Source organism: Sciurus vulgaris (assembly GCF_902686455.1).
Source record: "Sciurus vulgaris genome assembly, chromosome: X".
Lineage (NCBI taxonomy): Eukaryota > Metazoa > Chordata > Mammalia > Rodentia > Sciuridae > Sciurus > Sciurus vulgaris.
Genome location: NC_136471.1, coordinates 32,108,711 through 32,123,153, shown reverse-complemented (window position 1 = coordinate 32,123,153; position 14,443 = coordinate 32,108,711). Strand labels below are relative to the sequence as shown.

Below are 14,443 nucleotides of genomic sequence, written 5' to 3'. Positions count from 1 at the left end.
ATAAAGGAACAGAATAGAGAGCCTAGAAGCAAATCCACACATCTACAGTCAACTGATTTTCAACTAAGGCGCTTAGAACACATACTGAAAAAAAAAGACAATCTTTTCGATAAATGGTGCTAAGGAAATTGGATATGCAAATGCAGAAGAATGAAGGTAGACCGCTATCTCTCAATAGTGATAAAAATAAACTCCAAAAGTATTAAAGACTTACATGTAACACCTAAAACTATGAAAGTACTAGAAGAAAACATAGGAGAAACAGGAGAACTACTTCAGGACTTGGAACATGCAAGGATTTTTTTTTTTTTTTTTTGGACAAGACCTCAAAATCACAGGAATTGAAAGCAAAATAGACAAATGTGATAACATCAAACTAAAAAGCTCCTGCACAACTAAGGAAACAATCAATGAGCAAAAATATAATGCATGAATGGGAGAAAATATTTGCAATGCATACATCTGGAAAGGGTTGATATCCAGAATATATAAGGAACTCCAAAAACTCAAAATCACAAAATACCCCCATTTAAAATGAGTAATAGATCTGAATAGACATTTCTCAAAAGAAGACATACACATGGCCAATGGAGACATGGAAAAGTGCTCAACATCATTAGTTATCAGGGAAACGTGAATCAAATCCACAATCAGATACCACCTTACCATATTTAGAATGGCGAGTATCAAAAACTCAAGATAATAAGTGCTAGTGAGAATGTGGAGAAAAAGGAACCCTTGCACACTGCTGATAGGTATGTAAATTATGGAAAACATATGGAGGTTCCTTAAAAAGTTAAAACTAGAACTACCATATGATCTACCAATTCCACTGCTGGGTATATATTGAAAGGAAATAAAGTCAGTATGTCAAAGACACATCTGCACTCCCATGTCCCTTGCTGCACTATTCACAATAGCCAAGAAATGGAAACAACCTAAGTGTCCATCAAGTGATGAATGGATAAAGAAAAGGCGGTTCATATATGTAATGTAATCATATTCAGCCTCAAAAAGAATAAAATTCTGTCATTTGCAGCAAAATGGATAGAACTAGAGAACATAAAGACAAAGACAAGTACCTCGTGATGTCACTCATATGTGGAATCTAAAACAAGTTGAGTGCTGCAATAAACATGGAAGTGCACATCTCTTCAATCCATACTGACGCCTTAGGTTATTATAAGTAATGTAGAGATGATTTAAAGTATACAGAGGGCTTGTGTAGGTTATATACAAATATTATGCCATTTTATATAAGGTACTTCAGCATCTACTGATTTTTTTGGCAACAGCATAGGCATGGGGGATAGAACAAATCATCCACCCTATACCAAGGGACAATGACATGACTATTTGTAGATAGGGCTTTTAGAAGATAATTAAGGTTAAATGCAGTCTTCAGGATGTGGTCCTCATCTGATAGCCTTGTAAGAAGAGAGAGAGCTAGAAACTCTCACCAGGGCCCCACCTTGCTGATACCCCGATCTTGGACTTCCCAGACTCTAAAATTGTGATCAAATCAATTTCTGTTGTTTAAGCCACCCAGTCTATGGTACTTTGTTATGAAAGCCTGAGCAAACTAACACATTGCCCTCACCAAATTTCTCTATACCCATTCATTCTTAGGTGAAATTAGCTTACTGATGTGTCTACTTTGTTTTGTCCACCCTCCCACTTGAATATGAGCTCCAAGAGGGTAGGAACTTGGTTCATTTTGTTCATTGCTATGCCTTACACATATTTGGTGTTACATAAATAAATACCCATTGAATTAATTAAATGAAAGTTCCTTCATCTTCCTGGATGCTGCAAAGTAGTTTACAACTTGGTCACTGGAACTGATCATGAATCTGAAACACTGTAGTTTTTAAAATTAAACTCACAACCAAATGCCCCACCATCAAGATGGCTATTGCATGTGACTGTCCTTTATAGGAATACCAAAAATGAAAACAAATAAAACTCAAAATGTAATGTCCAAAATGAACCAGGGAGAAATTATTCATATAAGAAAATATTTTAAATTTTACAGATGAATTTATTATACTTATATTTAAAATTGGTTTCTCTGAGGAAGTGAAATCAGTGTGGTTACAGGACCGACTATATCAGAATCATCAGTGTTTGTGCCCATGTGTATCTACTTGTGTCAGTGTGTTATTTGAATATGCCTATGAGGGTCTGTGTGTGTAAATGTGCATGTGCACATATGTCTTGTAGAAAGACATGGTTAACCATGCCGATTCCTAGGCCTAGGCCCTATGCTACTGAATCTGGCAGAATCTCTGAGTAGGGCTCTGTGTTAGCAAGCCCATCAATGTTAGAGACCCACTGTTTTCAATTATGAGCTTCCACAGAATTTAAGGGTATTGCAATTCATCAAAATTTGAATTGGATTTCAGTATTTTCGGGAACAGGTCTCAAGAGCCCATTCATAAACATACCTCAAGTATCTCCCTTCAGTTAGCACTGTACTCAGACTTGGGAATGGGGCAGGGTGGATATACAGATTACTTATGGCCCGTAAAAGGCACAGATAAACAAGGACTATGCCCTGAAATGAGCAGGCCAGTGTATAAAGGTGAGTGTTGAATTGTAGGGGCCAGTACTGGTTAGGGAATCAGCTTTTGACATCCTTCAAATTATCTTTGCCTGTCTCCTAAAACAAAGTTGGGCTGGTAGTATACATAGGCAGTTTACCACAGCAAACTCTGGAACCAGGCCAAATTTGAATCGCTATTTACTGTTTGACCTTGAGCAACTTTGTTAACCTCTCTGAGCCTGGGGGATTTAATGAAATTGTATGAAATTTCACGCATGAAAGCAGAACTTCAGCACATAATAAAAGACCCCACAAAACACATTTTGTCCCTTCTAAGAGTCACTTTCTGGCAACACAGTTCAAACCTTTGGATCCTGTGCCTAAAGTCATTAATGCTTTAAAGGCACAGATAGGAACATGGAGATAGGTGAATAGTTCATTTTAAAGTATTCAATAATTTGGGGCTGGGGATGTGGCTCAGTAAAACAGCACTTTCTTAACATGCATAAGGCCCTGGATTTGATCTCCAGCATCACAGAAAAAAGTATTCAATAATTTTTTTATAGAAGATATGTTTGGTTTCAATTGAGTGAGTTCAACAGCTATTTAAATGTTTTAACTGTACCATGAATCAAAATAATAAAAATACCTAGATATGGTCCAGGTTTTGGCAAATTAATGTGTTTTGCTTCTGTTTTGAGATTCATGATTCCATCTGGTCCAGTCTCTGGGCAGAGCTTCCTCTGGAATTGTATGTTTCCCATTGCCATTGCCCCTACCCTCATGCCTCCAAGACTATAAGCCCCTCTTACAGGACCCTGCATTGCCTGATTGCTCATCCTAAAACACTTTTTAAAATATGTCATTCATTTAATCAAAACCTTTCCATGGCTCCCCATTATTAATCTTCAGGAAAAAGTGTCCAAATTCCTCAGTCTGCCACAATCTGGCCCCAAAATGGTGACCACAATCCAGTTAGGATGAAGTTCTCCAAAGCTCCAAACTGGCTGTGCTGGATACTTATTCCAAACCCTTGTCAGATCTCTCCCCTTCCATGGGAGGTACTGCCTACTGTTCTCTGCCTGTTGTAATCCCTCCCACCACTCAAAACTTCAATAGTACCCTTCTTCAAGGACTTCAGTGCCTGTTTCTTAGCTTTTTCCCTGGACTCTCACATCCTCAGACTGGATATTCCTTTTAGTTTAGATGAATTATTCAGTTATTCATCTAATCCAAAATGTATTGAGAACCTACTCAGTACTGAATACTGTGCTACAACAATGGCTGAGGTCACCATGCAGTGTTTGTTGAAATTGTAACATCTTGAGGGGGAGGGTCATTCCTTACACTTCTTTGTGTCTCCCTCAGTGCCTAGCACAGTGGTAGAAATGTTAAAGATTATGGTTAAATACTTGGTGAAGGCATAACTGAGTGTGCGGCTGATCACTACATTGATCATGAGATTGACTGTCCAATATGGACTTGCCCCCACTTGCTCTCAAATTGCTGGGTGGGACTGGAGAAACAGATTACTTCTCTGTTATTTCATTCTTCACTTAACAAAGGAGAAGGGAGCAGATCTTGGATAAGGCAGGAGGGCATCCTTCTGTTCTTCAACAGGGATCTGGAACCACTCAGCAATTGTGGGTGGGTAGGCAGTGGCGATCTGTGCATCTCTCTGTCACTGCATGTATTATATACATTCTTTAAGTCTCCTTCCCTACAATTCTCCTGGTGAAGTCCATGCCTTAAAGACAAAACCAAGTCTTGATACTTATTTATTTATTTATTTATTTTGGTACAGAGGATTGAACCCAGGGACATTTAACCACTGAGCCACACCCTCAGCCCTTTCTTACATTTTATTTAGAAACAGGGTCTCACTGAGTTGCTTAGGGTCTTGCTAAGTTGCTGAGGCCGACTTTGAACGTGATGCTCCTGCCTCAGCCTCCCTAGCTGCTGGGATGACAGGCCTGCACCACTGCATCTGGCAAAACCTATTCTTTCAGAACAGTCTGTGGCACATAGTAGGAGCTCTATAAAAGTTTGTCAAAGGAAGTAATGAATAGAAGTAATCTAGCTTCTTTCATTTTATTACCAGCTGAAGCAATTCACGAACCACTCCATTTCCTTCCATTTCCTTTAAGTTACACACTGAAAACCAGTGATATTGACTTGACCTCTCCAACGATGAGTGAGTAGATGAAAGCCAGAGGTTCTCTGAAAGGCAGCCGCTGAGGAGCTGTGTCCTAGAGAAAGCCACCTCCTGCACAAGGCTAAATGGAATAATCTATGTTTGGTATTAAAACCTCACCACCCCTGACGTCAAACAAGGTCTGTGGGTTCGAGGGGACAGTAGAATCTCTGTTTCTGTAGCACTGTACAAATGACTGCCTGATGTTTTTGTTCCCACTTTTTTTTTTTTTTTCTTGGCCTCCTTTCCAGGAAATGGACTGGAGGAGCTGGCAATTGATTAAAAATAGGCTTCGTGTGAGGAAAACAAATATGCGTTCGGCAAAATTAAAGTCTCCAAGCCTCAGAACGCTTGTTGCTAGCTATATTTAGGCTTTGAGTTTAGGTCTCATTGGTTCTGGCTGGAAAAAGCCCCAGGTCAAGAAAAAAAAATTTTCCCTCAACTTTGAAACCATTCCCTCTTTAGTTTCATGGCTTAGGTTTATGACCTGATGAAAAGTTAAGCAAGTCCTTTTCTACTGGCTTTGCCCCTGAAATCTTGGCATAATGGCCTTGGAAAAGAACACTGAGAGATGTCTGGGACTCACCTCTGGGCACCAGGTAGATGAAAGCCATTTCCAGGCTTGAAGATTCATGGGAGCAATGCTCCCATGACCCCTGTCAGTTGCCTAATCTAATATTTTATTTTCCTGGTGAAAAGGAAATTCTTTTGTTACTTTTCAGCAAATGTCACTTGCTTTTCATCAGCTCTTTACTTATGCCTCTCCCTGTGCTAAAGTCAGGGGATAATAAGATTAAGTCATGTCCCCTGCCCTTTGGGAGCCCACAGTTTAACATAGCTCCTCATAAAGTTCCTTGATTAACGACAATACTGGTACAACTTGCTTTAAGAAAGCAAGTCAGTTATTATTAAGTTCAGATTGACAGGAAGGTAAATTGTGTTTGAGCTTCCAGTTTCAACAAAAGAATAGGAAATATTCACCTGAGGGCTCAGCTAAACGGAATTTAAAGACAGATTTGATGTATTCAATCCTTTTTCAGAAACACCCATTTCAGAAGGAAAGGTGTGTCTGCAAGAAATCACTCCTCAGCCCTCTCTGTGGGCCTCTTCTCTCCTTCTCCAGATCCCAGGCCCAGTTCCAGCCAGCTCCCAGCCCCCACCTCAGGAGGCCATGAAATGGAAAAGGAGAGGGAGGCAGGCCAGAGAAGAGTGAGGAGGAGAAGGGAAGTGGCAAGAGGAGGACAGAGGAGGGAGGAGATTAAAAATAGGGAAAGATGGAGCACAGGAGGGAGGGGTAAGGAGAGCCAAGAGAAAAGATAACAAAACAACCTCAATTCCCTTAGGACCTCTTTTATATTCTTTTGATCATTTTGGGAAGCATGGGCTCGGGAAGTGTAATTATAGTCAGTTCTCAATCATCGCTGCTAAGGAGGGAAGTCCCTTACAAGTGTTAGCTATTATTACTACATGAATAATTGAACCCCCCCGCAGATAAACCCTTAGCCTCATTTGAGTCTCTTCCTCTACTGCCAAACCTTTCAGCAAAATGAGACTGATGTTAGCAAAGTAGGGAAAGGGCTGGCATGAGTTCTCCTTTTCCTCCCTATTTCTGTCAGGTTTTAATCCTCAAACCAAAGAAACGAACACCCAAATGCCAAGAGTGAAGAATGTGTGTGAGGAGGAGGCTGCATCCCTCTGAAACCTCTGGATTTACTTCTTTCCAGTTCCCCTCTGCCCATTTATTCCCTCCCTTCGCCCTCAGCTCTCCTACACTAAGTGTGAAAAAAAATGTGCGCATGAGCAGGCATTGGCCGGCATGGAGAGGTGTTCCCTCGGCTCTGTATCATCTACTCTGCTTTCCTATCTATTACACCTTCTAGATTGCTCTTAAAATTATATCCTGCTTTCTATTATTCCCCAAGCCAACTTAATCTGGACTGCATTCTCCGTAGCCTGCACTATTACAGTGGTCTCCTAGCTGCTTCCAGTCTCTAACCATTCAAGAGTATCTTCCATGCTGTTCCCTTCAATAGCTCCCAGTTGCCTATATTGTCAAGTCCAATGTCATTCTTAAGGCCAATGAACGCTCCATCATCTGACCTCTGGCTACAGTTCTGCCCTCCCCTCCTACCACGCCTTCTATAACTACCTTCACTCCTTGCCTCCTAAAGACTACCAGGAATACCCTCCCCAATTCTATGCCCCTTTTGCTTTGTGTTCTAACTTCCTACTTACCCTTTAAGTCTCAGCTCCCACATCACCTTCTCTGTGACATTAACTTCCCCTGGAAAACTCTGAATTTCATTCATTTCGATCACCAGAGTCTCTACTATATCTATGGACCCCCACAGTGCTTATACTACATTGCAATTAATTGTCCATGTGCCTGTCTTCTCTACTATTCTGTGAGCTCCCCAGTGGCAATATATATTCCTAGCACCTATATATGTTTTGAAAGAAAGAATAAATGATATTTTGGCAATTAGAAAGCAGACAGCCAGAGCAGTTATAACAGAACTATCACCAACCCCGCTTCTACATCAGGGCCTTTGCACCGGCTGTAACCTCTGAAATACTCTTTCTTCAGATGTCTACTTGAAGTGCCCTCTAGTTTCATTCAAGTCTCTGCACAAATGTCACTGTTATGGTTGGGATATGAGGTGTCCCCCAAAAGCTCCAACTGATGCAAGAATATGCATATGAAGAATATGAAATAATTTGACTGTGAGAGCTGTAATCTAATCAGTCCATCCTAGTTTAAATGGACTGACAGGGTGGTAACTATAGGCAGGTGGGGTGTGGCTGGAGGAGGTGGGTCACTGCGTCCGGGGTTGTGCCCTCAAAGGATGCAACTTCCCTGTGGCTCCTTACTCCTTCCCTCTCTCTGGTTCCTGATCCCCAAAGACCTGAACAGTTTTCCTCCACTGGGCTTCCCCCATATGTGCTGCCTTACCTCAGGTCCAGGGCCAGGAAGTTGGCCATCCATGGGCTGGGACCCCTGAAACCATGAGCCCCCAAGAAACTTTCCCTCCTGTAAGTTGTTCTTGTCAGGTATTTTGTTCACAGTGACACAAAAGCTGACTAAAACAGTCACTTTTTCAAAGAGGTCTTCCCTGGTTATTCTAACACAGCATGTGTGCACGCATGCATGCACACACACGCGCGCGCACACACACACACTCCTCCATCTCATCAAGATCTTTCTACCTCTCCTGCTTTATTTTTCTTTAGAGCCGATCACCAAACTTGTATTAAATTATGTATTTGCATGTTTATTGACAGTCTCCCCACTAGAATAGAAGCTCCATGGGGCAAGAAATTTTACTTTGTTTGTTGGTGAATCTTCAGTGTTCAGAACAAGTCCAGACACACTGAAGGTACTTAACTATTCATTGAATGGTGTTGAACTTAGACACAGAGTTGGATTAAACTCCTACTTCTACAGTTTTCAAATTCAGTGTGAACTTGAGTTAGTGATGGCTTTCCTCCGAGCTTTGCAGGGCATGATCCTCCCTCAATTGTAAAATGCAGACAATTCCACATACCTCATGGGTAAGAATTAAACAAGGTCAAGTACATGAAAGTACCTAGCACAATGCCTGGCACAGAGAGGACTGTTAGCTGAAATCTGTTGACAGTCCAATGTCTTCTACTTCTCTGATCCCTACCACACACCCATTGCCACTTTTGGCTTTTTTAGTGTCCATTTTGGTCAAACTGTTATATCTGTGCTGGAGGCTCGACACTTACTTGCCACAGTTGTAGAGGTCACAGCAGAAGCAAGTGTTACCCCGGATGCGAGGTGTGCAGAATCCACGGCTTAGGTGAGGGCAGTTCACCTGAGGGTACATAACAATGAGGACATGAGCTAGCATTAGATAAGAAGAAGGACCCTCTGAGACTGGAAATGCAAGTTAGTGACTGATGGAGATGGTAAGGATGGCTGTGAAATGAACACACCCACGCATGAGAGGGATGGGGCTGGGTGGGGAGGTGGCCAGACTTGTGCATGAGGCAAGTCACTGTAGAGCTGGGCTTGTGTTCAGCCTCATCCATAGCCCTCAGTGCCCCATCCCTGAAAGGTGAACATGGAGAGGAGGAAGGATGGATGGAAGGACAGACAGAGGAACAAATGGACAGTAGGAAATGAGGATACGAGGGAAGGGCAAATCAGGGTACTGGGGGAAAGAGGACCACGTGGGAAAGAAGACAGAGGGGCCATCACATGCACTCTGAAGTACAATAGTACCTCTCTAGCTGCCTGGGTAAGGTTCCTCATAACCCTCGCGGAAGGAGAATTTTTGGTTGAGGAACTTATGACCTTACACAGGAAAAATAGGGTTAGGGGGACCAGGGTTACAAGTGAACCTATGGAAGTCATTATTAATATTTTTACAGTCACCAAAGTAACACAAGAGAGCCATAACAATGAAATCAAGAAAATAGCAATGACATTGTACACATTTTGAGTTTGCACGACACTTTTTAAAACTGAAAAACAGATTTTCCTTTACCACCTCTTCTTTGCAAGAAAATTTCCATTCTATTTTTACGGATGCAATGAAGTACCTGTAAATTTGTTTTGCTTTGTTATAGGAAATATTCACAGCAAATAGGCCCTCTTTTCTATACTGGGTCTCTCATCCAACTGCTCACTGTCTTTCTGAGAAACTATTAGCACATACACATTTCTATTTCTCCCTTCTAATTGAAGAATAGTTAGAAAACAATGATAAATTTGTGGTTGGTAAAAGAAAAAGGAGGCAAGTGGATGGCAGAACTATAATAAAAGTATTTGCCATGATGTCTTGCGGACAGGACTATCACCTCTGCCTAACTTTAAGGACACCATTCACACTGTATTTTATGTAAAATGGCTTTCCCTGAAGTTGTACAATACAGTAGCCATTTTGCCATCACTTGCCTTCCTCTTTTCTTCCCACCCAATCACTAATTTATCATTTTTCTAAGTATTCTTCAAGAGACTGGCTTTCAATTTGAATAGAGTACCAAACTGTCAATAGTCCTGGAAAAATAGGTAGAATTTTATATAAAGCAATCCCTAGGTTGGAGAGGGATTATGGTGTATTGAAACGAAAGCTCTCCAAAAATGACCTATGGCCAGTGCCGTTGCCTCTAGTTCTGTCTGAGGCATTGTGGAACTCAAGGAGAGATTCATGATGCAGAAGAGAGATACTCTCATGTGCCTACTCAAGCATTATGGGAGTCTCTTGGGGGTGTTATGAAAGGGATCAGGCTGATAGTCTGGACCTCTCCAGAGCCTAGAAATAAACCAGGTTGCTCAGGTTATCATCATTTGGCCTCTAGACCTTTCCTATATGTGAGGCTCAGGCTCTTAGTCCAGGTCTCATGCTTTGGTGGGACTCCCACCTTTCTTCCATCTGGGTACCAAGTCCAAGTAACTGAATCATCATCCACAGACACAGGGGTGGGGCATGCCCTGTGGCCTCTGTACTCATCTCTTCTCTTGGGATCAAAGCCACATACTGAGAGGCTGTTGGCTGGGGTCATAGGGGCAGCCTGTGACAACAGAACAAAGTAAATCTGATTAGGCCTCATAAGGCCCCAAACATGGTCTCATTAGCACGGTGCTCTGACTTGCTGAACAAATCAGCTAAAGAAACCTAGCACTAAACCCTAGGCCTGTGAAAATGAGTAAAAGAAAGGGGGTTTCAGGCAAAACAGAAGACTTTCCCAGGAGGTAAAGACATGCAGCCTCATTCTGGCTCACCTCCTCAGCTTCCTTCTGGGATGTCTTGGGGACATAGTGGCACCGGTTAGCGTAGAGTGGTTTCAGATCCTGGAAAGGGAAACACCAAACCAAAGGGGTTTTGGCTTTGGAAAATAAAAAAATCAGGAGCTCTGCTTGGTAATAAAATATATGAACACACACACACACACACACACACACACACCAGAGGAGGCAGTTGATGGGGTTAATTACTCAAAGTCCCCCATCTAGGGAGCCTGGGAATGTAAAGGTCAGACAAAGATGTTCTAATAACTGCTTGCTATTGGGCTACTCAGTTAATGAGAAATCAGGAAATCAATTGAGAAACGGGTTTCTTGAAATTTCCTCTCTGGTTTTCTGTTACTACTAGTCTTTGTCTTCTTGCAAGCAGTTCCCAAGATTCACCAAAACTCCAGGTTACTGAGACATTACACTCCCTAACTGAGGGAGCACAGCTCCAACAATGAGGTCGTATTATCACCTGCAGATGGGACTAGGGCTGGCTGACTCGTACTACCTGCTGTCATTTCCAAAGCTTTTTTAGAAGGAAGAGCTCAGGAAAGCAAGTCCCTGGAGGATGGGCAGCTACTGAGACTGCTGTAGATTTTAACTCAACTGAACTATGAGCCGTTTTTCACTCACCTACAGATTAGATAAAACCAGTTAACTTCAAAAATACTGCTAAAGCCCAGAAAACTAACAGTGGGCCCAAGGACAGTTGATTTAACTGCTGGCGTGGTCAGCTTCCTGGTGAGGGGGCTCTTAGTGTAGGGGGTAGGGAAGAACAGACACATCCAGGGCTGTCTGGAAACTTGTAGCCATGGAATGCTGTTCACTAATATCCCTGAGCAGTAGAGGGTTTCTTCCAAAGGCAGTTTAGGATGGGACAACAATTTATGCAAACTGACCTTCGGGGCTTGATCCTAGTGCCCAGGCAGAGGGAATTTTTGCCTTTCTCCCTTCTGCTCCAACTTCTTTTGCCATTCCCAGTTCTGGTGGCTGCTTTTTCCCACACAAGTGATTTAGAATTTCCTATACTAGGTACCCGAGAGCACCCTGTCTTCTAGCCAGCATGCACATGAAAGAGCAAGGGCTTTCCATCAGGTAATTCTGCATGAATATCCTGGCTGTTCAATGCTCTGAAAGTACATTGCCCTAGCTCAGCCTGGAGTGAGGCTGGAAAGGAATAAGGGTTCTCGTGCTCACAGCTGGCAGAGTTTATTTTCAATGTTTGAGTAATGGCAAAATCATGATTCTGCTGAAAAAGAGGCTTAATATCTCCCATAACCTTCTGGTTTTGTGCATTTAGCCACCAAGGGCCTTAAATGAAGACAAATATACATGACGATTGCCCCTTTGCTGATTCTGGCTGCTAGTCTTCATTGAGACCTCAAGAGAAAAGCAAGAACAGGAAATTGGGAGGTGAAAAAGGTCCCTCAGCCAGAGCTTGCACACTCTTTAACTTGAAGGTCTACCAACTTAGACAGGAAGGCATGGAAAGGGCAACTGCTTTATGTTGAATGTCTACTCTGTGTCAGAATCTTTTAGGGAATGTTCGTACTCATTGCTTAATTTCATCCTTGTGCTCACCCAAAAGGCAGGTTACCATTATACAAATTTGGAAGAGAAAGAAACTGTGGTACAGGAAAGCAAAGTGACTTTCCCAGCTAGTTAATGGCCATAGTAGGGAGATGGAAAAGGAAGGAAATATGAGATCAGAGAGAAGGAAGAAATCACAGGGAGACTGTGAGAAGATAGATCTTGAGAGGAAGTTCAGAGTCACCCAAACCAAAGGAACCGGGCAAGATGTTGCTAAATGGCCTCAATAACAGGGCACACTGACTCCAGCCCACCTAAGCTGCACTAGGGTCCAATGCCTTTCATTTAAGTTGGCTGACATATTGCCATAGATTACTAAAGCCTCCTACCTCAAAACTCTTGGGTGTCAATAAGAACTGCCAGATGTCTTAGGGCAGGTGCAGTGTAAATAGAAACATTTTCTTAAAGATTTATCTAGCCTTATCCAAAATCTCTGAATCAAATGCAACAGTACAAGTCACTAACTGCAGGATATGCAGAGGGCCTAGACTCAGAAGCAAGTATTTGATCATTACAGGAAACTTCCAGTAAGTAGAATTTGGATTTTTACCCATTGCCTTTTACTGAAGTCAATGATCAAAAGCTTTCGGAGTACCAGGGAAATGCAAATCAAAATGATAATGAGATACTGTTTCATACCCACTAGGACAGTTAGAATCTAAAAGTCAGATAATAATGAGAGTAGGTGAGGATTTGGAGAATTTCAGAATCCTCATATACTGCTAATGAGAATGTCAAATATTGCAGCCACTTTGGAAATCAGTCTGGCATTTCCTCAAACTATTAAACATAGTTATCATATTACCTAGCAATTCCATCCCTAGGTGAAAAGGAAATCAAAACAAAAATATATGCCCATACAGAAACTTGTACGCAAATGTTTATATCAACATTAACACAAATGTTTATATCAGCATCATCCATAATAGCAAAAAGATGAAAACAACCCAAATATCCATCAGCTGGTAACTGGACAGACAGAATGTAGTATATCCACACAATGGAACATTATTAGGTCATAAAAAGGCATGAAGCACTGATACTTGCTATAACTTGGATGGACCCTGAAAACATGATACTAAGTGAAAGAAGTCAACCACAAAAGACCACATATTATAGGATTCTATCAATATGAAATGTCTAGAATGGGAATATATATAGAAAAAGAAAGATTTGTGGTTGTTTAGGGGCAGGGAGGAATGGGGGAATAAGGTGACAGATAAAAGGCATGTGGTTTCTTTTTCAGATAATAAAAATCTTTTTAAATTGACTGTAGTGATGATTGCACATAACCATGATTATACTAAAAACATTGAATTATACTCTTTAAATGGGTGAGTTGCACAGAATATGAAGTATATTTCAACAGAGCTGTTAAAAAACATTAGGAATAAAAGAAGGAGGGAAAAGAAGGAAGCCATTTTAGCTCATGATGCCATCAAAATCTACTGCAGGCTTCTTAGCCTCTAGGCCTATGTTGCCATGGAGACTGCCTCAGAGTGAATACTGCTTGTCCAATGGGGATAATAATGCCTGCCCTACATATCTCACAGGATCACTGTGGGTCTCAAATGAGATAATAGATGTGAAGGCACATTGAAAAGCTAAATGCACTACACAAAAACAAGGAATTAGTGTTATTAAGATGGCTTCCATTGAATACAAAATAGCAAGCATACTATGATTGACTGAATCATGCTACAAAATAGTTTCATATATTCAGAGGGTAAAATGCAAAAACAATAAGAATTACTATGTTGGGGTGGTAAAATTGTAGATGTTAAGAGTTGCTGATGTGTCATTTGTCTTTTTAAGAGGAAAAAATGAAGAAAAATATGACTGTTCTCAGCTAAAATCTAAAGGGATGGGTTTGATAGAGGGGCTTATATTATATTCCCGGCCCTGAAAGAAAATCAGGCTAAGGGTACTCTCTCCCATCCCGTATTTCCCCCCTGCCCAGAAATTGTGTCCTGAGATGTCATTTCAGAGACTGCTTGGGTGACAGAATTGACCACAGAAGTTCCTTTAATCTTGACAAATGAGGGACTGACTCTTCTGTCTGAGAGAAGGGTCCGAGGAGGAGTTGGAATTGAAATAGTGATGTTTCAAATTGTCTTAACCCAGACCCAACATACCCATGACACTCCTTCTGATGACCTCAACAATTAGCCAGTAGCTGAAAATGGAATTTAAAAAATTCTGATAATATAATTTTGCTCTGATTCAATTGTTTTAGGAAAGATAATTTCCAATAGTTCATGTGATATTTTCATTTTCAACGTCAATTCAGTTGGGAAGAAAAGGACTTTGAGTTTGTTGTGGGGGCTCAGTAAATTGCTGTGGCTCACTCTTG

General features: G+C 41.4%; 1 protein-coding gene across 3 annotated transcripts in view; it reads right to left on the bottom strand.

The window, feature by feature from the left end:
* The window catches only part of TMEM255A (transmembrane protein 255A), a 59,937-nt gene that overhangs the window by 26,785 nt on the left and 18,709 nt on the right, over positions 1 to 14,443 (bottom strand). Inside the window, exons 5-7 of one of the 3 annotated variants that reach the window (XM_079123426.1) lie at positions 10,492 to 10,560; positions 8,989 to 9,060; positions 8,490 to 8,578 (exon numbers count right to left, since the gene is read on the bottom strand). In XM_079123426.1, coding sequence (XP_078979552.1) covers positions 8,490 to 8,578; positions 8,989 to 9,060; positions 10,492 to 10,560 — 230 coding nt within the window. The remainder of the gene's footprint in view (positions 1 to 8,489; positions 8,579 to 8,988; positions 9,061 to 10,491; positions 10,561 to 14,443) is intronic. The other 2 variants (XM_079123427.1, XM_079123428.1) reach the window with 2 other exon arrangements.